At 41.8% G+C, this 19,311-nt stretch overlaps 2 protein-coding genes across 2 annotated transcripts in view; one reads left to right on the top strand and one right to left on the bottom strand.

The window, feature by feature from the left end:
• Positions 1-6,726, top strand: part of HMCN2 (hemicentin 2) — a 91,699-nt gene extending 84,973 nt beyond the window's left edge. The window contains exons 84-90 of the mRNA XM_075834640.1: positions 416-529; positions 903-1,028; positions 1,701-1,829; positions 1,908-2,225; positions 2,314-2,433; positions 3,958-4,084; positions 5,427-6,726. Of these exons, the coding sequence (XP_075690755.1) occupies positions 416-529; positions 903-1,028; positions 1,701-1,829; positions 1,908-2,225; positions 2,314-2,433; positions 3,958-4,084; positions 5,427-5,787 (1,295 nt within the window). The 3' untranslated portion in view covers positions 5,788-6,726. The remainder of the gene's footprint in view (positions 1-415; positions 530-902; positions 1,029-1,700; positions 1,830-1,907; positions 2,226-2,313; positions 2,434-3,957; positions 4,085-5,426) is intronic.
• FNBP1 (formin binding protein 1) overlaps positions 1-19,311 on the bottom strand; it is a 396,531-nt gene that overhangs the window by 286,991 nt on the left and 90,229 nt on the right. The gene's annotated exons all lie outside the window — the stretch shown is intronic.

Genomic DNA, 19,311 nt, shown 5'->3' with positions numbered 1-19,311 from the left:
ATTCAAATACGTCATGTTTTCCTGATATGTGCTTGTTGTCAGTGAATGGAAATATTGATTGGTAACATCACGTCCAATTGACAAAGATGCAGAGGTCATTGTTGTGTATCAGAGCTCTCTGGTAGCGAGCCTTGTATCCGTGTCAGTTGGACATCATTAGGATGTAAAACAAAACAAAAAAAAAAAAGATGTTTTCATTCACTGACTGCAAGCAGAATCTTGAACAAAGAGCATTTGAGACACAAAATGTATAAGAAATTTGCAACACTGTAAATTATTCAAAACCAGAAAATCTCCTATTGCAGCCAGCGAATGAGTGGCACGAACACGGGCACTACTTAGTATTACGTATAAGTCGCCGCCACATCTGACTGTTTCGTGCGTAAAGCATGGTCTTCGTTGTTTTCTCTTCTAGATGTCGACGAGTGCAGCCAATCATCTCCATGCCAGCAGAGGTGCTTAAACACCATGGGCTCGTACCGCTGCGCATGTGACCCAGGCTATGAGCTGAAGGGCACCCGGTGTATGGGTGAGTGGTATTCCTGGTTTGGGTGCCCCCCTTTTTACTTTAAAATTCTTTGACCAAGTATCACTTGACCTCGTTATCTCAAATTTGGTTCCCACTTCTTGCCATCAGTGAATTACAACATGCCCTAATACTTCTCACTGCTGGGGGTTTGCTACAACGTAGTACAATTCTGTGAGCTAAACATGCAATGGTAAGTTCGATTAACAATACCAGAGGTTGGAAAATCCCTAAAGACCTAATACCTCTCACAGCTGAGTGTTTGCTACAGTTTGATCCAGTGTATACTTGGGATGGAGCCGGTTGATACATTGTTGCCCATATACACTAGGATACTGAGTGTCTTGTGACATTATGTGACGTTGTTTGTCATCAGATATTAATGAGTGTGTACGTGGAGTCTGCCCGCCACAGCAACAGTGTAAAAATACCCTCGGAAGTTACCAGTGTATAGACAACTGCCCAGCGGGCACCACACGATCGGAATCTGGAGCCTGCAATGGTGAGTGGGACTGCGGGAATTATCCGAAAGTATAAAGAGCATTTCCCTAACCTATTGTTAAAGACAAAAGCAGCAAAAAAAGGGCACAAAGCACAGAGTAGTACTACAAATAACCAGCCACCAGGGGGGCGCTCACTGCATACAGATTAATACAGATCTCATTAAAGGGTTTTTCGAGGCTCGGAGGCCGGGGACAAAGCGCTAAATCAGCACTGCAACCCTTTCATTCTCAGGATCAGAGGCGGTCCCAGAGGTCCTTCCCCCACCTATCATAAAGTGATCACTTTAAGGTGGGAATAACACTAACTGTATTAATCCAAATGCACTTAGCGCCCCCTAGTGGTGGCTTTGTGCAGGAAGAATTATATCATTCATCAAAGCAATGTGGCGGAGATGAACCGTAATAAAAGGTGACGTACATTAATTAAAGCTCGCGTGGGCTGGGGTCTAGTCCGAGTTTAGAAATGTGGCCCTATGATTTCTTTGTACATCCTAGATATATATTAGGCAGTTGTTCTAATTGCAGTTTCCTAATCTATAATGTCGAGTTATTTTTGGAGAACTGTATGGTTTAAGTTTATTCACTCTTGCTGGTGGTGGATATAAGTCCACCAACAGCAATATCCAGTAATAAAGCAGTCAGCGGAATAGTCATTATTTGATGTTCCACAGATGTTGATGAGTGTCGTGATGGGTCCCACATGTGTCGCTACAACCAGCTGTGTGAGAACACCATGGGCGGATACCGCTGCTCGTGTCCACGGGGGTACAGGTCCCAGGGTGTCGGGAGACCGTGTCTGGGTAGGTATAGGTTATTGGAAGGAGGAGGAGGGCGGCTTTTATCATTCTGATACTATTCATACATTTCTTTACATCTAGATATTAATGAGTGCCAGCAGATGCCCAAACCCTGCGCTTACCAGTGCCAAAACCTTGCCGGCAGCTACAAGTGCCTGTGCCCAGCTGGCAAGCAGCTTCTGGGGGATGGGCGGTCGTGCGCAGGACTGGAGAGGCTCGGCAATAGCTCCGGCATTGGTAACACTGGAGCCCAGTTTGAGCGTCCGATAACTAATGGACGCATTCATGGGAACAACGTGTACACCTGGCTGTCCTTCAGCCAAAACGGCAACCTCATCGGACAAAACAGCCCAGGCCGGTGCCCACCAGGATTTATCCGCAGGAACGGGGTTTGTACAGGTAAAATGGGAGGAATGTCCGAGGGACCGCTGTGTTATCTATGCACTTGGGGTAGGTCATGGGGTCATGCTGCGTTCCCTTCTTCCAGATATAGATGAATGCCATCAGCGGAATCCCTGCCAGCATGAATGCAGAAACACAGAGGGAAGTTATCAGTGTCTGTGCCCACCAGGATACCGGCTGCTACCCAACAACAGGAACTGTGAAGGTAAATGCCATGTAGTCAGTGCAGCCCATAACTACACAGTGGAGTCCAATTATTATGACCACCTCCTACTTTCGACGTTGGCAGCGTGTAGCCCATGAAGGAAGTAATGTGTCATGGGCAGGCTTGGTGGGTAACTAAGGGGTGCTAATCACATATGACTCGACGTTGTCTTGGGTAAAAGGGGCGATTTATCAGAGTTGCAGTAGGATAATTATTGGCTTTCGGTCCAGGGTGTCGGTATTTCTCACACAGCGCAGTTTGTGAGCTGTTCGTGTGCGCCTGTGGAGAAAGTATCGTGAGTGGGCAAGTGGCAGCATTGGGAATAACCGACGTGGAAACTGTGGCGCACCAGGCGCCATTGATGTGAGAGGTGAATGTCGGCTAGGAAGGTGCGCCAGGGCAGAACGACACGCTACAGTGGAGCAGCTCACCATGAAAATCAACCAGGGGCTACCAGACGTGTGTCTAATGCAACAGTTCAGCGAACCCGACTGCGTATGGGGCTCCGGAGCCGATTGACGGTCACTGCTCCTATGTAACAAAGGTGCAGCGGAAAAACAGGCTTCAATTTGCACGGCAGAATCGGAATTGAACCACCGATGATTAGTAAAGGGTTGTTTTCTCCGATGAGTCACGTTTTCTGACTCATGGAACGGATGGACGTTGGCGCGTCAGGCGAGAAACATCAGAGAAGTAACACCCGGCAGCCATTGCTGGAAGGACACGAGCCGGTGGCGGCAGCGTTATGGTCTGGGAGTCTTTTCATGGCGTTCTCTGGGCCCCTCATCCATGTGGAAGGTTCTGAAGTGATTTGGGTATGAATCCATGGTTGCAGATCACATCCCCCCCTACATTCTGATTGACTTCCCTGGGGCACATGGAATCTTCCAGCAAGACAATGCGACATGTCACACGTCTAGAAATGTCCGACAGTGATGGGAAGAGCAAGACCAGGACCTCCAAGTAATTCTCCAGACCTGAACTCAATTGAGCATCTGTGGGAACTCGATCGTCTTGTTTGCTCTATGGATCCCCCCACGTACCCTCCAGTAAATGTGGGATGCTCTGTAGTCAGCACGGTGCCAGATACCGGAGACCACCGACCAGCACCTTATTGATCACTCCCCGCCCGTCCACTGCTGTCCGTGCTGCACATGGCGGTTACTCTGGATATTACCTACTGTTCATAATAATGGGACCCCACTGTGTAAGTGAGGACTGGGCTGTATGTGACAAGAGCAATGCTTCACAGCAGCACAAAGTGCTTCAGGAGACTAGTGTTGACACCTTATTGGGAGGTCATAGACAGAGGGGAAAGTCCCCAGCAGCACAGAGTATTGCAGGAGATGAGTGGGCTGATCGTGTGGGAAGATACAGACAGAGTTACATAGAGGAAGGGTCCTCCCAGCAGCACAGAATATTTTAGGAAATATTTATTATGCTCCCTACCAGCAAATTGTATCTTCCTGTACGTTTAAGAGAAAACATTGAGTGGATGCGGTCTTTGCTTCTTCCCCCCCCAAGACATAGATGAATGTGCAGAGCAGAGAATCAACTGTAGCCCCAACCAGATGTGCTTCAACACGAGAGGAGGCTACCAATGTCTGGACACCCCATGCCCGGCATCATACACCAAGGGCCCCAGCCCAGGGTAAGAGCCACGCAGATCGTACACCGCTTATGTCTCATGTCTCTTCTAGGAACCCTGCAGATCAGTCAGCTATTCCTAATGATTATTTAAAATCCGGAATATGTTGTCATAAAAGAGGCAACTAGGAGCATAGATTATATTATAATCCGGAGCTGCATTTACAATTCTGCAGGCTTCAGAGTTGAAGTCTCTTAGCATCCCCTCCTGGTTCAGCGTTTGCACAGTGGTAATTTGCACTCTGGGAAGTATTGTCTTTATACCAGACGCTGTACAGTAATCTGCATTATAGGAGCTCAGGTAAGATGTTAGTGGGGATGCCTGGCTGCATGCTTGCTGACTGTTTCCAATAACAACCAGCAGAATTGTGAAAACAGCTCTGGAGTATAATACAGGCTAAGTTATGTAATGTATGTACACAGTGATCCCACCAGCAGAATAGGGAGTGCAACTCTGGAGTATAATACAGGATGTTACTCAGGATCAGTAATGTAATGTATGTACACAGTGACTCCACCAGCAGAATAGTGAGTGCAGCTCTGGAGTATAATACAGGATGTAACTCAGGATCAGTACAGGATAAGTAATGTAATGTATGTACAGAGTGACTCCACAAGCAGAATAGTGAGTGCAGCTCTGGAGTATAATACAGGATATAACTCAGGATCAGTACAGGATAAGTAATGTATGTACACAGTGACTGCACCAGCAGAATAGTAAGTGCAGCTCTGGAGTATAATACAGGATGTAACTCAGGATCAGTACAGGATAAGTAATGTAATGTATGTACACAGTGACTCCACCAGCAGAATAGTGAGTACAGCTCTGGAGTATAATACAGGATGTAACTCAGGATCAGTACAGGATAAGTAATGTAATGTATGTACAGTGACTCCACCAGCAGAATAGTGAGTGCAGCTCTGGAGTATAATACAGGATGTAACTCAGGATCAGTACAGGATAAGTAATGTAATGTATGTACACACTGTCTCCACCAGCAGAATAGTGAGTGCAGCTCTGGAGTATAATACAGGATGTAACTCAGGATCAGTACAGGATAAGTAATGTAATGTATGTACACAGTGACTCCACCAGCAGAATAGCAAGTACAGCTATGGAGTATAATACAGGATGTAACTCAGGATCAGTACAGGATAAGTAATGTAATGTATGTACACAGTGACTCCACCAGCAGAATAGTGAGTACAGCTCTGGAGTATAATACAGGATGTAATTCAGGATCAGTACAGGATAAGTAATGTAATGTATGTACACAGTGACTCCACCAGCAGAATAGGGAGTGCAGCTCTGGAGTATAATGATTTGTTGCTCTCTCTTCCTGTAGAACCTGCTATCGCCGATGTCTAACAGACTGCAGTTCAGGTGGCCCCTATACTTTGCAGTATAAACTGCTGACTCTGCCTTTCGGGATACCTCCAAATCAAGATGTTGTCCGCCTCAGTGCCTTTTCCGAAGGGGGAGTCCTCCAAAACCAAACAAGCTTCACCGCCCTGGAGCAAGATTCCGGCAGCCCCTTTGCTCTCCGTGATGACGGAGGCCACGGAATCATCTACACCTTGCGCTCACTGGACATTTCCGGGGTCTACCGACTAAAAGTACAAGCGGCGTCTCACAGCGAACAGCAGGGTATACGCTATCAGAACGTCTTCATCATCTACATTTCTGTCTCTCCATATCCTTACTGATACCAAAGCCGCCAGCTGGACGGTCAAGTACCTACTGAACTGCGTCCGTGAAGCTAACCGTCCATATAAACCCGACCTCTCCATGTAAATAATAGAGACTGTCATTTTTTTAATTGTATACGCCGTGCCAGTAGCAATAATGGAACCAACCCAGACTAAGGTTCTTGCCCTGTCCTGCCAGACATTGGGACTATTAATATGTGCCAGTCATAGGATGGGGGGGCCGGGCACCTCCCTGCCTCAGATGAGGCTGCTTTCCAATGATGGCGGTCATTTGGTGCTATAGTAAATCCTGCATTTGGAGCCTTATACACAGTGATTAGGGTGCTAAAGCTGAGCTCAGTGATAATGAAGGTGCTGCAAACTGCTGACATGTCTATGCCCCTCTCAGGGATTTGTATGAGGTCATGGTCCTTACTGCCAAGTCATGCCAGGGTCACTTCCCGTAGAAACCCACAGGGGTGTACATGCACCATCCCAATAGGGCCCTCTGGTTCATGTCATTAGAACTTCACAGGGCAGGAGTACCCAACATTTTTGGCGCCAGCCCCATTATCCTCTGGATGTTTGCTAACATTGCATTGTGTTTAGGCGAGCCACCTAGTCCATTGGAAAAAAGTTTAGGACTAGCCTGAGGTGGCCCCTATTTCATATGAGTCCTTTACTAGCTGCATGATCTGCCTTTATAGTATGTACACCCTGTAGGGGCCCAGTGCAAAAATGGGAACTATACCCGACCTCTATAAAGTAGGGACTACTCCAAATCAGGAAGCGGGGGGACTAGACCATTTACTGTTCAGGTGCAGGAGAGGAATTTGTTTTTAGTAATGATATTAAATATATGTGGTATGAGGTTCTGGTTATTGCATTTCATTATTTACTGATGGTTTATTTATTTTTTTATGTCCCAGTAAAACATTGTATACAATTTGTTACATAGATCTAGTCGAATTTCTTTTACTTTTGTTGCCATTTTCTCCATTTGTATCCGAATTTTCCAATACTACATGCAAACAAAAGGTGCTGAGCATTGCCCGCTGGGGCAAAACCTGTACCCTCTGCGTGTGACTAAACCGCTCCCACTGCCGAATCCATATTTATCTATAAACTTGGAGTAGAAAATATTGTGCAAGTGAAACTCTGTACAAGATCAGGACCACTCAGCAATTTATGAAGATTTTCACTTAAATTTTTGCAACCAGACGCTCTTTCCACCTGCAGTTCATGGGGGGGGAATACTCATTTTCTCAAACTTGCCGCTGTGTCCTTGTGTCGCCTCTCGAACATGCAACCTGTGACCTGGACGGGTAATTGTACGCTTTTACTATAATGGCAGAACATAATGACGCCTTTTAGTATGATTGCCTCGTGGGATAGCAGCCATTGTGGACATTACCCTAAGGGAAGACTCCGCAGAATTTAACTGGAACAAGAGAATCAACATTTATACAACACGGCGAAGAAACAAGAGGGGTAATATCATAGTCCTTTATGGACCCTGTGTGATTAGTATGTTATATTTCTGGAGAAAGCTTCTACTCCTCCATCTGCAACCTGACGGTGGAGCAAAAAAATGCTCAGGACCCCATGTAAATCACAGCTCCTACGCAGTCTTGGTGCTTCCTATAGCCTGTGGTGTACCCATCATAGAGAAAGAGACCACGAGACTGCTATGGGGCCCATGCTGAGAGGCAGTATGGCACTAAAGTGCTTCTTGCCACACAGTCATGGCGTTTGCTGGCAGCTGTCAGTAGGAGGTGTGAACTGCATATAGATTTAGCTGTATAAATACATATGCAGTGAGCTCCCTCTAGTGGTGACATAGTATGAAATGGTTTAAAATTAAGTATAATCGGCAACGCTCTCATGTGGGGGGGGGGGGGGGTCAGTGATTTTATGAGCTGGTTATGGGGCCCTATGTTTTCTGTGTATGCTCCTGCCAATCACAGCTAATCATCGTTGCTGGTTTACTTTAAAGCAGAGTTGTAATGGCTGTAAAACTTAAACTCCCAGCATGCACTGAAGCCAAGAGCACTCCAATAAAAGCCCCATCTTGTAGAGAATAAGTCATGACAATATTAGAAGATGACCAAACAATTTTGTAATTGAAGGTGCTCAACCAAATAGTAATTTCTGGAGAAAAAAAAAAAAAATCGATGTACTCATACAGAAAAAAAAAATGTCAAGAAATAGATAAACAAAAAAAAAAACAAAAAAAAAATCATTTTGTAACGGATATGCATATCAAAAGTTTTTCTTGGAATTTTTTTGCTCAGACCCAATTATTCGATTGCAATAAAAAAAATACAGCGGATATGAAGTTAATTACAATATTAATAAGAATAAAAGAAGAATTATCAGATATTTTTTTTTTCAATTAGAAACTATAGACTTTGGGTTTTCTGAATTTGACCTTGTTCTGTCTTACGAATACTCAAAAAAACAAACACACAAATACAGGCCGTACTTAGCGAGTGCTCAGGTGCAATAACTAGTGATATCCATTCCCACTATTCTTGAGGGAAGTGGCTGCTGTGTTATCACTGCACACAACCAAAGCTTCAAAAAAACACCGGTCGCACAGCAAGGTACGCTACTCCGTGCAACCGGCACATTTTTTTTAAGCTTTGGTTGTGTGCAGTGATAACACAGCAGCCACTTCCCCCAAGAATAGTGGGAATGGATATCACTGGTTATTGCACATGAGTGCACTCTCCCTTTATAGCATCTATGGCTTGTCTGCATCCTGTTGGGAACTTGTGTTTACCTGCTCATTTAGTAAGCATGGCCTGTTTTTTGTGTTTTTGAGTATATGCATGTCCCATTTTTCTATGAATTGTCTTACCAGTACTTCACCACAAGATGGCACTGTTGTGTTAGCGTCCTCCCTATTCCACATACACTCCTATGAGGCTGATAATTAGGCTCAGGAGCCCCTTGAACTTTTTCACCTTTGCCCTGTAGCTACTCTTTTGACTGCAGAATGGGGGTAGGGCTGGGATCTTGGCTTCATTGCAGTTTCCAAATAACCTGCTGCTTTACCTACTAGATCTTCCTTGTGGCCCTAAAGCAAGTAAATGCTGCTCTACAATGATGTAAGGAACACCACTCATGCTGGGATTGCCCTATGCAGACTCATCAGGTTTATACGCTGCTCCATACCGGGCCCCGTAACTAGAACGAGACCCAAAATAGAGACTAATACTGCATGTGAGATGTCGGAGAGTGTAATGTATATACAAGAGAGAATAGAAGATTTCTCACTTAGGAAAAGACCCGACATCTGCACCCTCACTGCTCTGGATGTCAACACCTTGGAGAATGAGCGGAGATCTGACACAATATCACACGTGAACAGAGGTGTAACTTGAAGCTCCTGGGCCCATAATGCAAAATCAGTAACAGGGGCCCCACCTAGCAGGGGCCATTCATAATACTGGAGTCTACCTATGTGGAGAAAACTGCTACCTAAGCACCCCTGGATATAAAAAGTAGACTGTATCACACATTATAGGATTAGATACAGAAGCTCAGCAGAGCACACACACAATACAATTAGATAAAGCAGATCTTGATGTAGCATCATATGTTAGGACTGGATACAGCGGCTCAGCACACAGTATCACATATGATAGGATTAGATACACAGCTCAGCACACAGTATCACATATGATAGGATTAGATACACAGCTCAGCAGACAGTATCACACATGATAGGATTAGATAGACCGCTCAGCAGACAGTATCACACATGATAGGATTAGACACAGCGACTCAGCAGACAGTATCACACATGATAAGATTAGATACAGCGGCTCAACAGACAGTATCACACATGATAGGATTAGATACAGCGGCTCAGACGACAATATCACACATGATAGGATTAGATACAGCGGCTCAGCAGGCAGTATCACATATGATAGGATTAGATTCACAGCTCAGCACACAGTATCACATATGATAGGATTAGATACACAGCTCAGCACACAGTATCACACATGATAGGATTAGATAGACCGCTCAGCAGACAGTATCACACATGATGGGATTAGACACAGCGACTCAGCAGACAGTATCACACATGATAAGATTAGATACAGCGGCTCAACAGACAGTATCACACATGATAGGATTAGATACAGCGGCTCAGACGACAATATCACACATGATAGGATTAGATACAGCGGCTCAGCAGGCAGTATCACACATGATATGATTAGATGCACAGCTCAGCAGACAGTATCACACATGATAGGATTAGATACAGCGGCTCAGACGACAATATCACACATGATAGTCTTAGATACACAGCTCAGCAGACAGTATCACACATGATATGATTAGATACAGCGGCTCAGCAGACAGTATCACACATGATGGGATTAGATACACAGCTCAGCAGACAGTATCACACATGATGGGATTAGATACACAGCTCAGCAGACAGTATCACACATGATAGGATTAGATACAGCGGCTCAACAGACAGTATCACACATGATAGGATTAGATACAGCGGCTCAGACGATAATATCACACATGATAGGATTAGATACAGCGGCTCAGCAGGCAGTATCACACATGATAGCATTAGATACAGCAGCTCAGCACACAGTATCACACATGATAGGATTAGATACAGCGGCTCAGCAGACAGTATCGCACATGATAGGATTAGACACAGCAGCTCAGCAGACAGTATATCACATGATTGGATTAGATACAGCGGATCAGCAGACAGTATCACACATGATCGGATTAGATACAGCGGATCAGCAGACCGTATCACACACGATAGGATTAGATACATCGGCTCAGCAGACAGTATCACACGATAGGATTAGCTACAGTAGCTCAGCAGACAGTATCATACATGATCGGATTAGATACATCGGCTCAGCAGACAGTATCACATGATCGGATTAGATACAGCGGATCAGCAGACTGTATCACACATGATAGGATTAGAAACAGCTCAGCGGACAGTATCACACATGATAGGATTAGATACAGCGGCTCAGCAGACAGTATCACACATGATAGGATTAGATACACAGCTCAGCAGACAGTATCACACATGATAGGATTAGATACAGCAGCTCAGCAGACAGTATCACACATGATAGGATTAGATACACAGCTCAGCAGACAGTATCACACATGATAGTTTTAGATACAGCAGCTCAGCAGACAGTATCACACAAGTTAGGCTTGGATACATCGACTCAGAAGATAGTATTGAACATGATACTGCCAATGACAATGACATCACATCTGCGTTGACAATTCTGTTTCTGTTCAATCATAGGAGCAGAAAACAAAATTGAAGGATAGCCAGATCCGTCACACACCAGACACCAACCACAGCCGACAAAGCCCATGGACTTATACTAGGGCCCATCATGATGTCCGTCATTTTGACTGGAAGAATAGCGCCGTTCAATAGAAGAGAACCTGATGGGGCCTCCGATGCGGATGTGAACAGAGCCTTAGGCCCCATTCACATGACGTTTTTGGCCTATGTTTCACATATACGCCGAGAAAAGCTCCCGACCTGTATGTTAACCATAGACGGTGACAAATGCCACACATCACCCAAAGGTTCTCATGTTAGATAAAGTACGCAGCACATTACACTTTATTTTTGCACCATTTGGTTGCATGGATAGTATAGTCTACTACTATTTTATACCTTTAAAAAAAAAAAAAGGATACCAGCCCGACAGAAGGCAAAAATACACTCGTTTAGCTTTAGTCAAATTAATGGAGCCCTATGGACACTAACCGATCACAAACGTCATGTGAATAAGGCCTTAGCAGCGCAGCATCACACGTCATAGACTCAAGACCCCCGTACACTGGCAAACGCTCGTTCATCGGCCGATGGGATTTTTTATGCGGCGTTACAAACAAGATGCAAATATACGGGGAGAAACGATCAGTGGACAATTCTTCCCCCAGCACAAAGAACGAAGAGACGATCGGCCGCAGGTTTAATGTTTCTTCTAAAGGAACAGAGATCTTATCTGACGCGCAAAGTTGTAGGACCGGACTTGGGGTTCCCGATCTACAGAACATCTGGATGTGTTTTTGAGAGGGTGTCGATATTTTGACAGCTGAACTGTCAGCAGCCAGAATGAAGATTTAGTGAGAAAAGGCGGTTATTAACTCACTCCATAGAGAGAAACGAGATAAGCTTCCTAATCATCAACACTGACAAAAAAACAAACGCCAGGGTATTCAGCTAGTAATACCTCAGAGCGAGTGTCCATCCCGACTCCACCGCACATCATATATGACACAGATCATCCCGGCCGCTGCCAAACTGTCTGACATATGGCCCGGATATAAACTTGTATGTAGGGGGCAGTATTATAGTAGTTATATTCTTGTATATAGGGGGCAGTATTATAGTAGTTATATTCTTGTATATAGGGGGCAGTATTATAGTAGTCATATTCTTGTATATAGGGGGCAGTATTATAGTAGTTATATTCTTGTATATAGGAGCAGTATTATAGTAGTTATATTCTTGTATATAGGGGGCAGTATTATAGTAGTTATATTCTTGTATATAGGAGCAGTATTATAGTAGTTATATTCTTGTATATAGGGGGCAGTATTATAGTAGTTATATTCTTGTATATAGGGGGCAGTATTATAGTAGTTATATTCTTGTATATAGGAGGCAGTATTATAGTAGATATATTCTTGTATATAGGAGCAGTATTATAGTAGTTATATTCTTGTATATAGGAGCAGTATTATAGTAGTTATATTCTTGTATATAGGGGGCAGTATTATAGTAGTTATTTTCTTGTATATAGGAGCAGTATTATAGTAGTTATATTCTTGTATATAGGAGGCAGTATTATAGTAGTTATATTCTTGTATATAGGGGGCAGTATTATAGTAGTTATATTCTTGTATATAGGGGCAGTATTATAGTAGTTATATTCTTGTATATAGGAGGCAGTATTATAGTAGTTATATTCTTGTATATAGGAGCAGTATTATAGTAGTTATATTCTTGTATATAGGGGGCAGTATTATAGTAGTTATATTCTTGTATATAGGAGCAGTATTATAGTAGATATATTCTTGTATATAGGAGCAGTATTATAGTAGTTATATTCTTGTATATAGGGAGCAGTATTATAGTAGTTATATTCTTGTATATAGGGGGCAGTATTATAGTAGTTATATTCTTGTATATAGGGGCAGTATTATAGTAGTTATATTCTTGTATATAGGGGCAGTATTATAGTAGTTATATTCTTGTATATAGGGGCAGTATTATAGTAGTTATATTCTTGTATATAGGGGGCAGTATTATAGTAGTTATATTCTTGTATATAGGAGCAGTATTATAGTAGTTATATTCTTGTATATAGGGGCAGTATTATAGTAGTTATATTCTTGTATATAGGAGCAGTATTATAGTAGTTACATTCTTGTATATAGGGGCAGTATTATAGTAGTTATATTCTTGTATATAGGAGCAGTATTATAGTAGTTATATTCTTGTATATAGGGGCAGTATATAGTAGTTATATTCTTGTATATAGGGGGCAGTATTATAGTAGTTATATTCATGTATATAGGAGGCAGTATTATAGTAGTTATTTTCTTGTATATATGGGGCAGTATTATAGTAGTTATATTCTTGTATATAGGGGGCAGTATTATAGTAGTTATATTCTTGTATATAGGAGCAGTATTATAGTAGTTATATTCTTGTATATAGGGGCAGTATTATAGTAGTTATATTCTTGTATATAGGAGCAGTATTATAGTAGTTATATTCTTGTATATAGGGGCAGTATTATAGTAGTTATATTCTTGTATATAGGGGCAGTATTATAGTAGTTATATTCTTGTATATAGGGGCAGTATTATAGTAGTTATATTCTCGTATATAGGGGGAGGTATTATAGTAGTTATATTGTATATAGCGGCAGTATTATAGTAGTTATATTCTTGTGTATAGAGGGCAGTATTATAGTACTTATATTCTTGTATATAGGGGCAGTATTATAGTAATTCTATTCTTGTATATAGGGGCAGTATTATGGTAGGTGTATTCTTGTATATAGGGGGGGGAGGATTATAGTAGTTATATTCTTGTATATAGGGGCAGTATTATAGTAGTTATATTCTTGTATATAGGGGCAGTATTATAGTAGTTATATTCTTGTATATAGGGGCAGTATTATAGTAGTTATATTCTTGTATATAGGGGCAGTATTATAGTAGTTATATTCTTGTATATAGGGGCAGTATTATAGTAGTTATATTCTTGAATATAGGGGGCAGTATTATAGTAGTTATATTCTTGTATATAGGGGGCAGTATTATAGTAGTTATATTCTTGTATATAGGGGGCAGTATTATAGTAGTTATATTCTTGTATATAGGGGCAGTATTATAGTAGTTATATTCTTGTATATAGGGGGCAGTATTATAGTAGTTATATTCTTGTATATAGGGGGCAGTATTATAGTAGTTATATTCTTGTATATAGGGGCAGTATTATAGTAGTTATATTCTTGTATATAGGGGCAGTATTATAGTAGTTATATTCTTGTATATAGGGGCAGTATTATAGTAGTTATATTCTTGTATATAGGGGGCAGTATTATAGTAGTTATATTCTTGTATATAGGGGGCAGTATTATAGTAGTTATATTCTTGTATATAGGGGGCAGTATTATAGTAGTTATATTCTTGTATATAGGGGCAGTATTATAGTAGTTATATTCTTGTATATAGGGGGCAGTATTATAGTAGTTATATTCTTGTATATAGGGGCAGTATTATAGTAGTTATATTCTTGTATATAGGGAGCAGTATTATAGTAGTTATATTCTTGTATATAGGAGCAGTATTATAGTAGTTATATTCTTGTATATAGGGAGGAGTATTATAGTAGTTATATTCTTGTATATAGGGGGCAGTATTATAGTAGTTATATTCTTGTATATAGGGGACTGTATTATAGTAGTTATATTCTTGTATATAGGGAGCAGTATTGTAGTAGTTATATTCTTGTATATAGGGCAGTATTATAGTAGTTATATTCTTGTATATAGGGAGAAGTATTATAGTAGTTTTATTCCTGCACATATGGGGCAGTATTATAGTAGCTATATTAAGGGTGGGCATGTGTGAGTGGTATATAGTGGGGGCAGCTTACTGGGTTTCGGACTTATCTCCTGTTTATTTCTGGAGTCGTGTTTAAAATTACATTCTGGAGATTTTTGTGCTGCTGCAAAATTAATTAAGGCTGAGAAGAGAGAAATGATTGTACAGTCTAAATCCTGAAGATTTGGGATGGTGTTAGCTGATCCGCGATGTTCTGCTGTTACACCCTTCTCTAGTTTGGGATTTCATTCCTGGCAAATATGTTGGCATTTTTACAACAATGCATTCTCTTTCCCCCCTTCTTAAGCTTTAGGCCTTGTTCACACAAAGCAGAATTTATACAGATCTTGCATTTATTTCTAAAGCCAAAACCAGGAATGTCCCCCTAACAGAAGAAATACTAAAAGGAAAATTTTCAAGTATTTCCCCTCCTGGATTCTTTTCTGGTTTTAGTATTAAAAAAAAAAAAAATGCATGCAAAATCTGCACTGTGTGAACAAGGCCTTTGCTTTGGAACTACTTTAACTATTATATTAAGAGATTGCACGATGAGCAGTTCCCTAATATAATTGTTGGAATTAATTCTTTATGAAGACTAATCAATTCTGATAATGAAATGGGGATCAGTATACTGGCGAATTGTCTTGAATAAAGTGAGTGGCCCCAGCCAGGGTGCCAGTCACTGACATACCTACCATAAAGGCAAACCCCACCACTACTAAAAGGTCTGGGACTAAACAATGCCCCCCCACCCTCCACACTATCATTAAAAATTATTTGATTCTGTTTACCTGCTGCAGCCACTAGGGGGAGCTCGTTACATACAGATTTCTACATGCATTCAAGAGGACTATAAAAATCCATATTCAGAGAGCTCCCTCTATTGGTTGCAGGTAGATATATTTTTTTATCATTAACTTGAACAACCATAAAAAGGTGCCTATAGACAATTGTTTTCATATTATAAAGTCTGTACAGATCTTCAGCCTCTAGATGTCAACTAGAGTGTTCCCATTCACTGACAGCAAGCAGAAATCTTGATAATGCCGTGGAATTTACATAAAAAGTCTATCAAAAAGTTGCAGACCTGCTCATGATCGGATGGTGACACTTTATTTACATAAACTGGACCGACCCTTTAAGGTTTTATAGTAAAGAATTAATAAACGTAAAGTTTCCCACGTCGCAGCTCATCACCAGGAGTCAGGGGACTAAATCCACATTTTGTAGGGTTGATGCGTTCCTTTACTGTCTGCACTTTATGAGCGTCTGTCCAGGGGATTTTATTGCTATTAGTTTGTGGGGGGGGGGGGGGGCTGCGCCACTTAGAAGAGATTTATCATGGACGAGCCACCGCTCTGCAATCTCATTTATCAGAGGGCCACGTCTCATGTCACCCCCAGCAGCCTCCATACATGATAAATGACGCCCCCTCGCAGCTGCCCTATATTACTGGTATCCATCCCATATACCAGGATCCCGCAGACACTTTCTCAGACTCCTTTAATCTCCCAGACTCCTCAGAAGTTCTCCCATGGCAGGTCCAGCTCATCCGCGTCCAGTGTTCTCTTCTTACAGGACACAAGCGACAGGTGGCGACCATCATAGAACAGATTTTCGGTTAGATTTTCTGAAATGTTCTTATATGAAGAGTGACAACTTATAGAGGAGAGAACCTGAGGTGAGAGATGAAGCAGGGTAAAGGATGGAGGAAAGGCTGAGGAGAAAAACTGCTGGATTAATTCGAGGGCTTCAATTCTCACCAGAACTACACATCATTAGAAAGTCTATATTATGATTTGGTTAACGATTCGTGGGGACCTCATGACATGATATGTACAACTACCCGAGGATCAGCATCATAATGGGACTTGTTGCCCAACATTATGTTTACCAAATCGCTCAAAATGTTCAGCACAGTAATCTACCGAAATACTCTGTGCTGCTGGGGACCCTGTTCCTTCCACTATGTAACTCTCAGTCTCTGGCCTCTTTCAAGATCAGAACACTACTCTCCTGAAATATTCTGTGCTGCTGTGAATACCCAATATTACACCGATAGTCCTAAATGGCAGCAATTACGTCTACAGTAATAAAACTAAGCTCATTGTTGAACGCGGAGACACAGGGAATTTCTGACACATTAAGAAGATTTTGGGATTTACAAAATTCAGCCTAAGTATAATCCTATTAAAGTTTAAGATAAAGCATAAGAATCTGAAGATGCGGATATCCCAGCAGCCCCGTAACGGACGCCATGAACTGGTTAATAGCAGATAAATTCCGGGCGGAAATCTATTTTACATAAAACTTCTGCAGTCGGATAACAATGGCTTTTCTTCTCTGTCCTACATAAATACGGCTGGATCTTATATTACGCAACCTCCTTTGAAGTCCCTTCATTTAAATGCAAGAATTCTTCATGAGCTCGTGAGGCGTCCGTCCCTCTGGGAAGAATCTGTATCGATCACTGAGCGCCGAGCCGAGATAAATTAACTCTCACGTCGAACCGTACGCCTTTAATTGGGGCGATGATGACAAAGTGTCTTAAAGGGACACAAATCCTTAAAGTCAAACCGGCTCCGTGCGATGACGTTAAGTAATCCTATTGAACGGTATAAGCCTGAAAATAATGAGGGCAGTAGTTGTCAGAGAGAAGGCAATGATTATACCAGCAGCTGCAGGACGGAACGCTGCCCGTGAGATTTACCCGAATTATGGCCGGCAACACAATCCCCATAGGGTAGAGTCCAAACTTTCCTAGACTCCTGAATGGCAAATCTGCCTAGTGATGTAGCGGTAGAGGAAAAGTATCACAGAAAAACTAGAGATCCACTCAGAAGACTGGGAAAGTGTTAAGAGCATTTTCCATTCTTATCAATATTAATTCAAGCTCTAATGGCAGATATATTGGTGCCCATCAACTATTATTTTAAAGGGCAAAGTGCACATCTTATAATAGTACTGGAGTGTTATAAGAGGAGCGGCTGATATCAGTCACATATATGATGTAATGTCTCTGGAGGATATAATAGTGCTGGAGTGATATAAGAGGAGCGGCTGATATCAGTCACATATGATGTAATGTCTCTGGAGGATATAATAGTACTGGAGTGTTATAAGAGGAGCGGCTGATATCAGTCACATATGATGTAATGTCTCTGGAGGATATAATAGTGCTGGAGTGATATAAGAGGAGCCGCTGATATCAGTCACACATATGATGTAATGTCTCTGGAGGATATAATAGTACTGGAGTGATATAAGAGGAGCGGCTGATATCAGTCACACATATGATGTAATGTCTCTGGAGGATATAATAGTGCTGGAGTGATATAAGAGGAGCGGCTGATATCAGTCACATATGATGTAATGTCTGGAGGATATAATAGTGCTGGAGTGATATAAGAGGAGCGGCTGATATCAGTCACATATGATGTAATGTCTCTGGAGGATATAATAATACTGGAGTGATATAAGAGGAGCGGCTGATATCAGTCACATATGATGTAATGTCTCTGGAGGATATAATAGTACTGGAGTGTTATAAGAGGAGCGGCTGATATCAGTCACACATATGATGTAATGTCTCTGGAGGATATAATAGTGCTGGAGTGATATAAGAGGAGCGGCTGATATCAGTCACACATATGATGTAATGTCTCTGGAGGATATAATAGTACTGGAGTGATATAAGAGGAGCGGCTGATATCAGTCACACATATGATGTAATGTCTCTGGAGGATATAATAGTGCTGGAGTGTTATAAGAGGAGCGGCTGATATCAGTCACACATATGATGTAATGTCTCTGGAGGATATAATAGTGCTGGAGTGATATAAGAGGAGCGGCTGATATCAGTCACACATATGATGTAATGTCTCTGGAGGATATAATAGTACTGGAGTGTTATAAGAGGAGCGGCTGATATCAGTCACATATGATGTAATGTCTCTGGAGGATATAATAGTACTGGAGTGATATAAGAGGAGCGGCTGATATCAGTCACACATATGATGTAATGTCTCTGGAGGATATAATAGTACTGGAGTGATATAAGAGGAGCGGCTGATATCAGTCACACATATGATGTAATGTCTGGAGGATATAATAGTACTGGAGTGATATAAGAGGAGCGGCTGATATCAGTCACATATATGATGTAATGTCTCTGGAGGATATAATAGTACTGGAGTGTTATAAGAGGAGCGGCTGATATCAGTCACATATGATGTAATGTCTCTGGAGGATATAATAGTACTGGAGTGATATAAGAGGAGCGGCTGATATCAGTCACATATATGATGTAATGTCTCTGGAGGATATAATAGTACTGGAGTGTTATAAGAGGAGTGGCTGATATCAGTCACATATGAT

Source organism: Rhinoderma darwinii, chromosome 8 (assembly GCF_050947455.1).
Source record: "Rhinoderma darwinii isolate aRhiDar2 chromosome 8, aRhiDar2.hap1, whole genome shotgun sequence".
Taxonomy (NCBI): Eukaryota; Metazoa; Chordata; class Amphibia; order Anura; family Rhinodermatidae; genus Rhinoderma; species Rhinoderma darwinii.
Note: the sequence above shows the minus strand (reverse complement) of the source record. Positions and strands in the feature narration are given on the sequence as shown.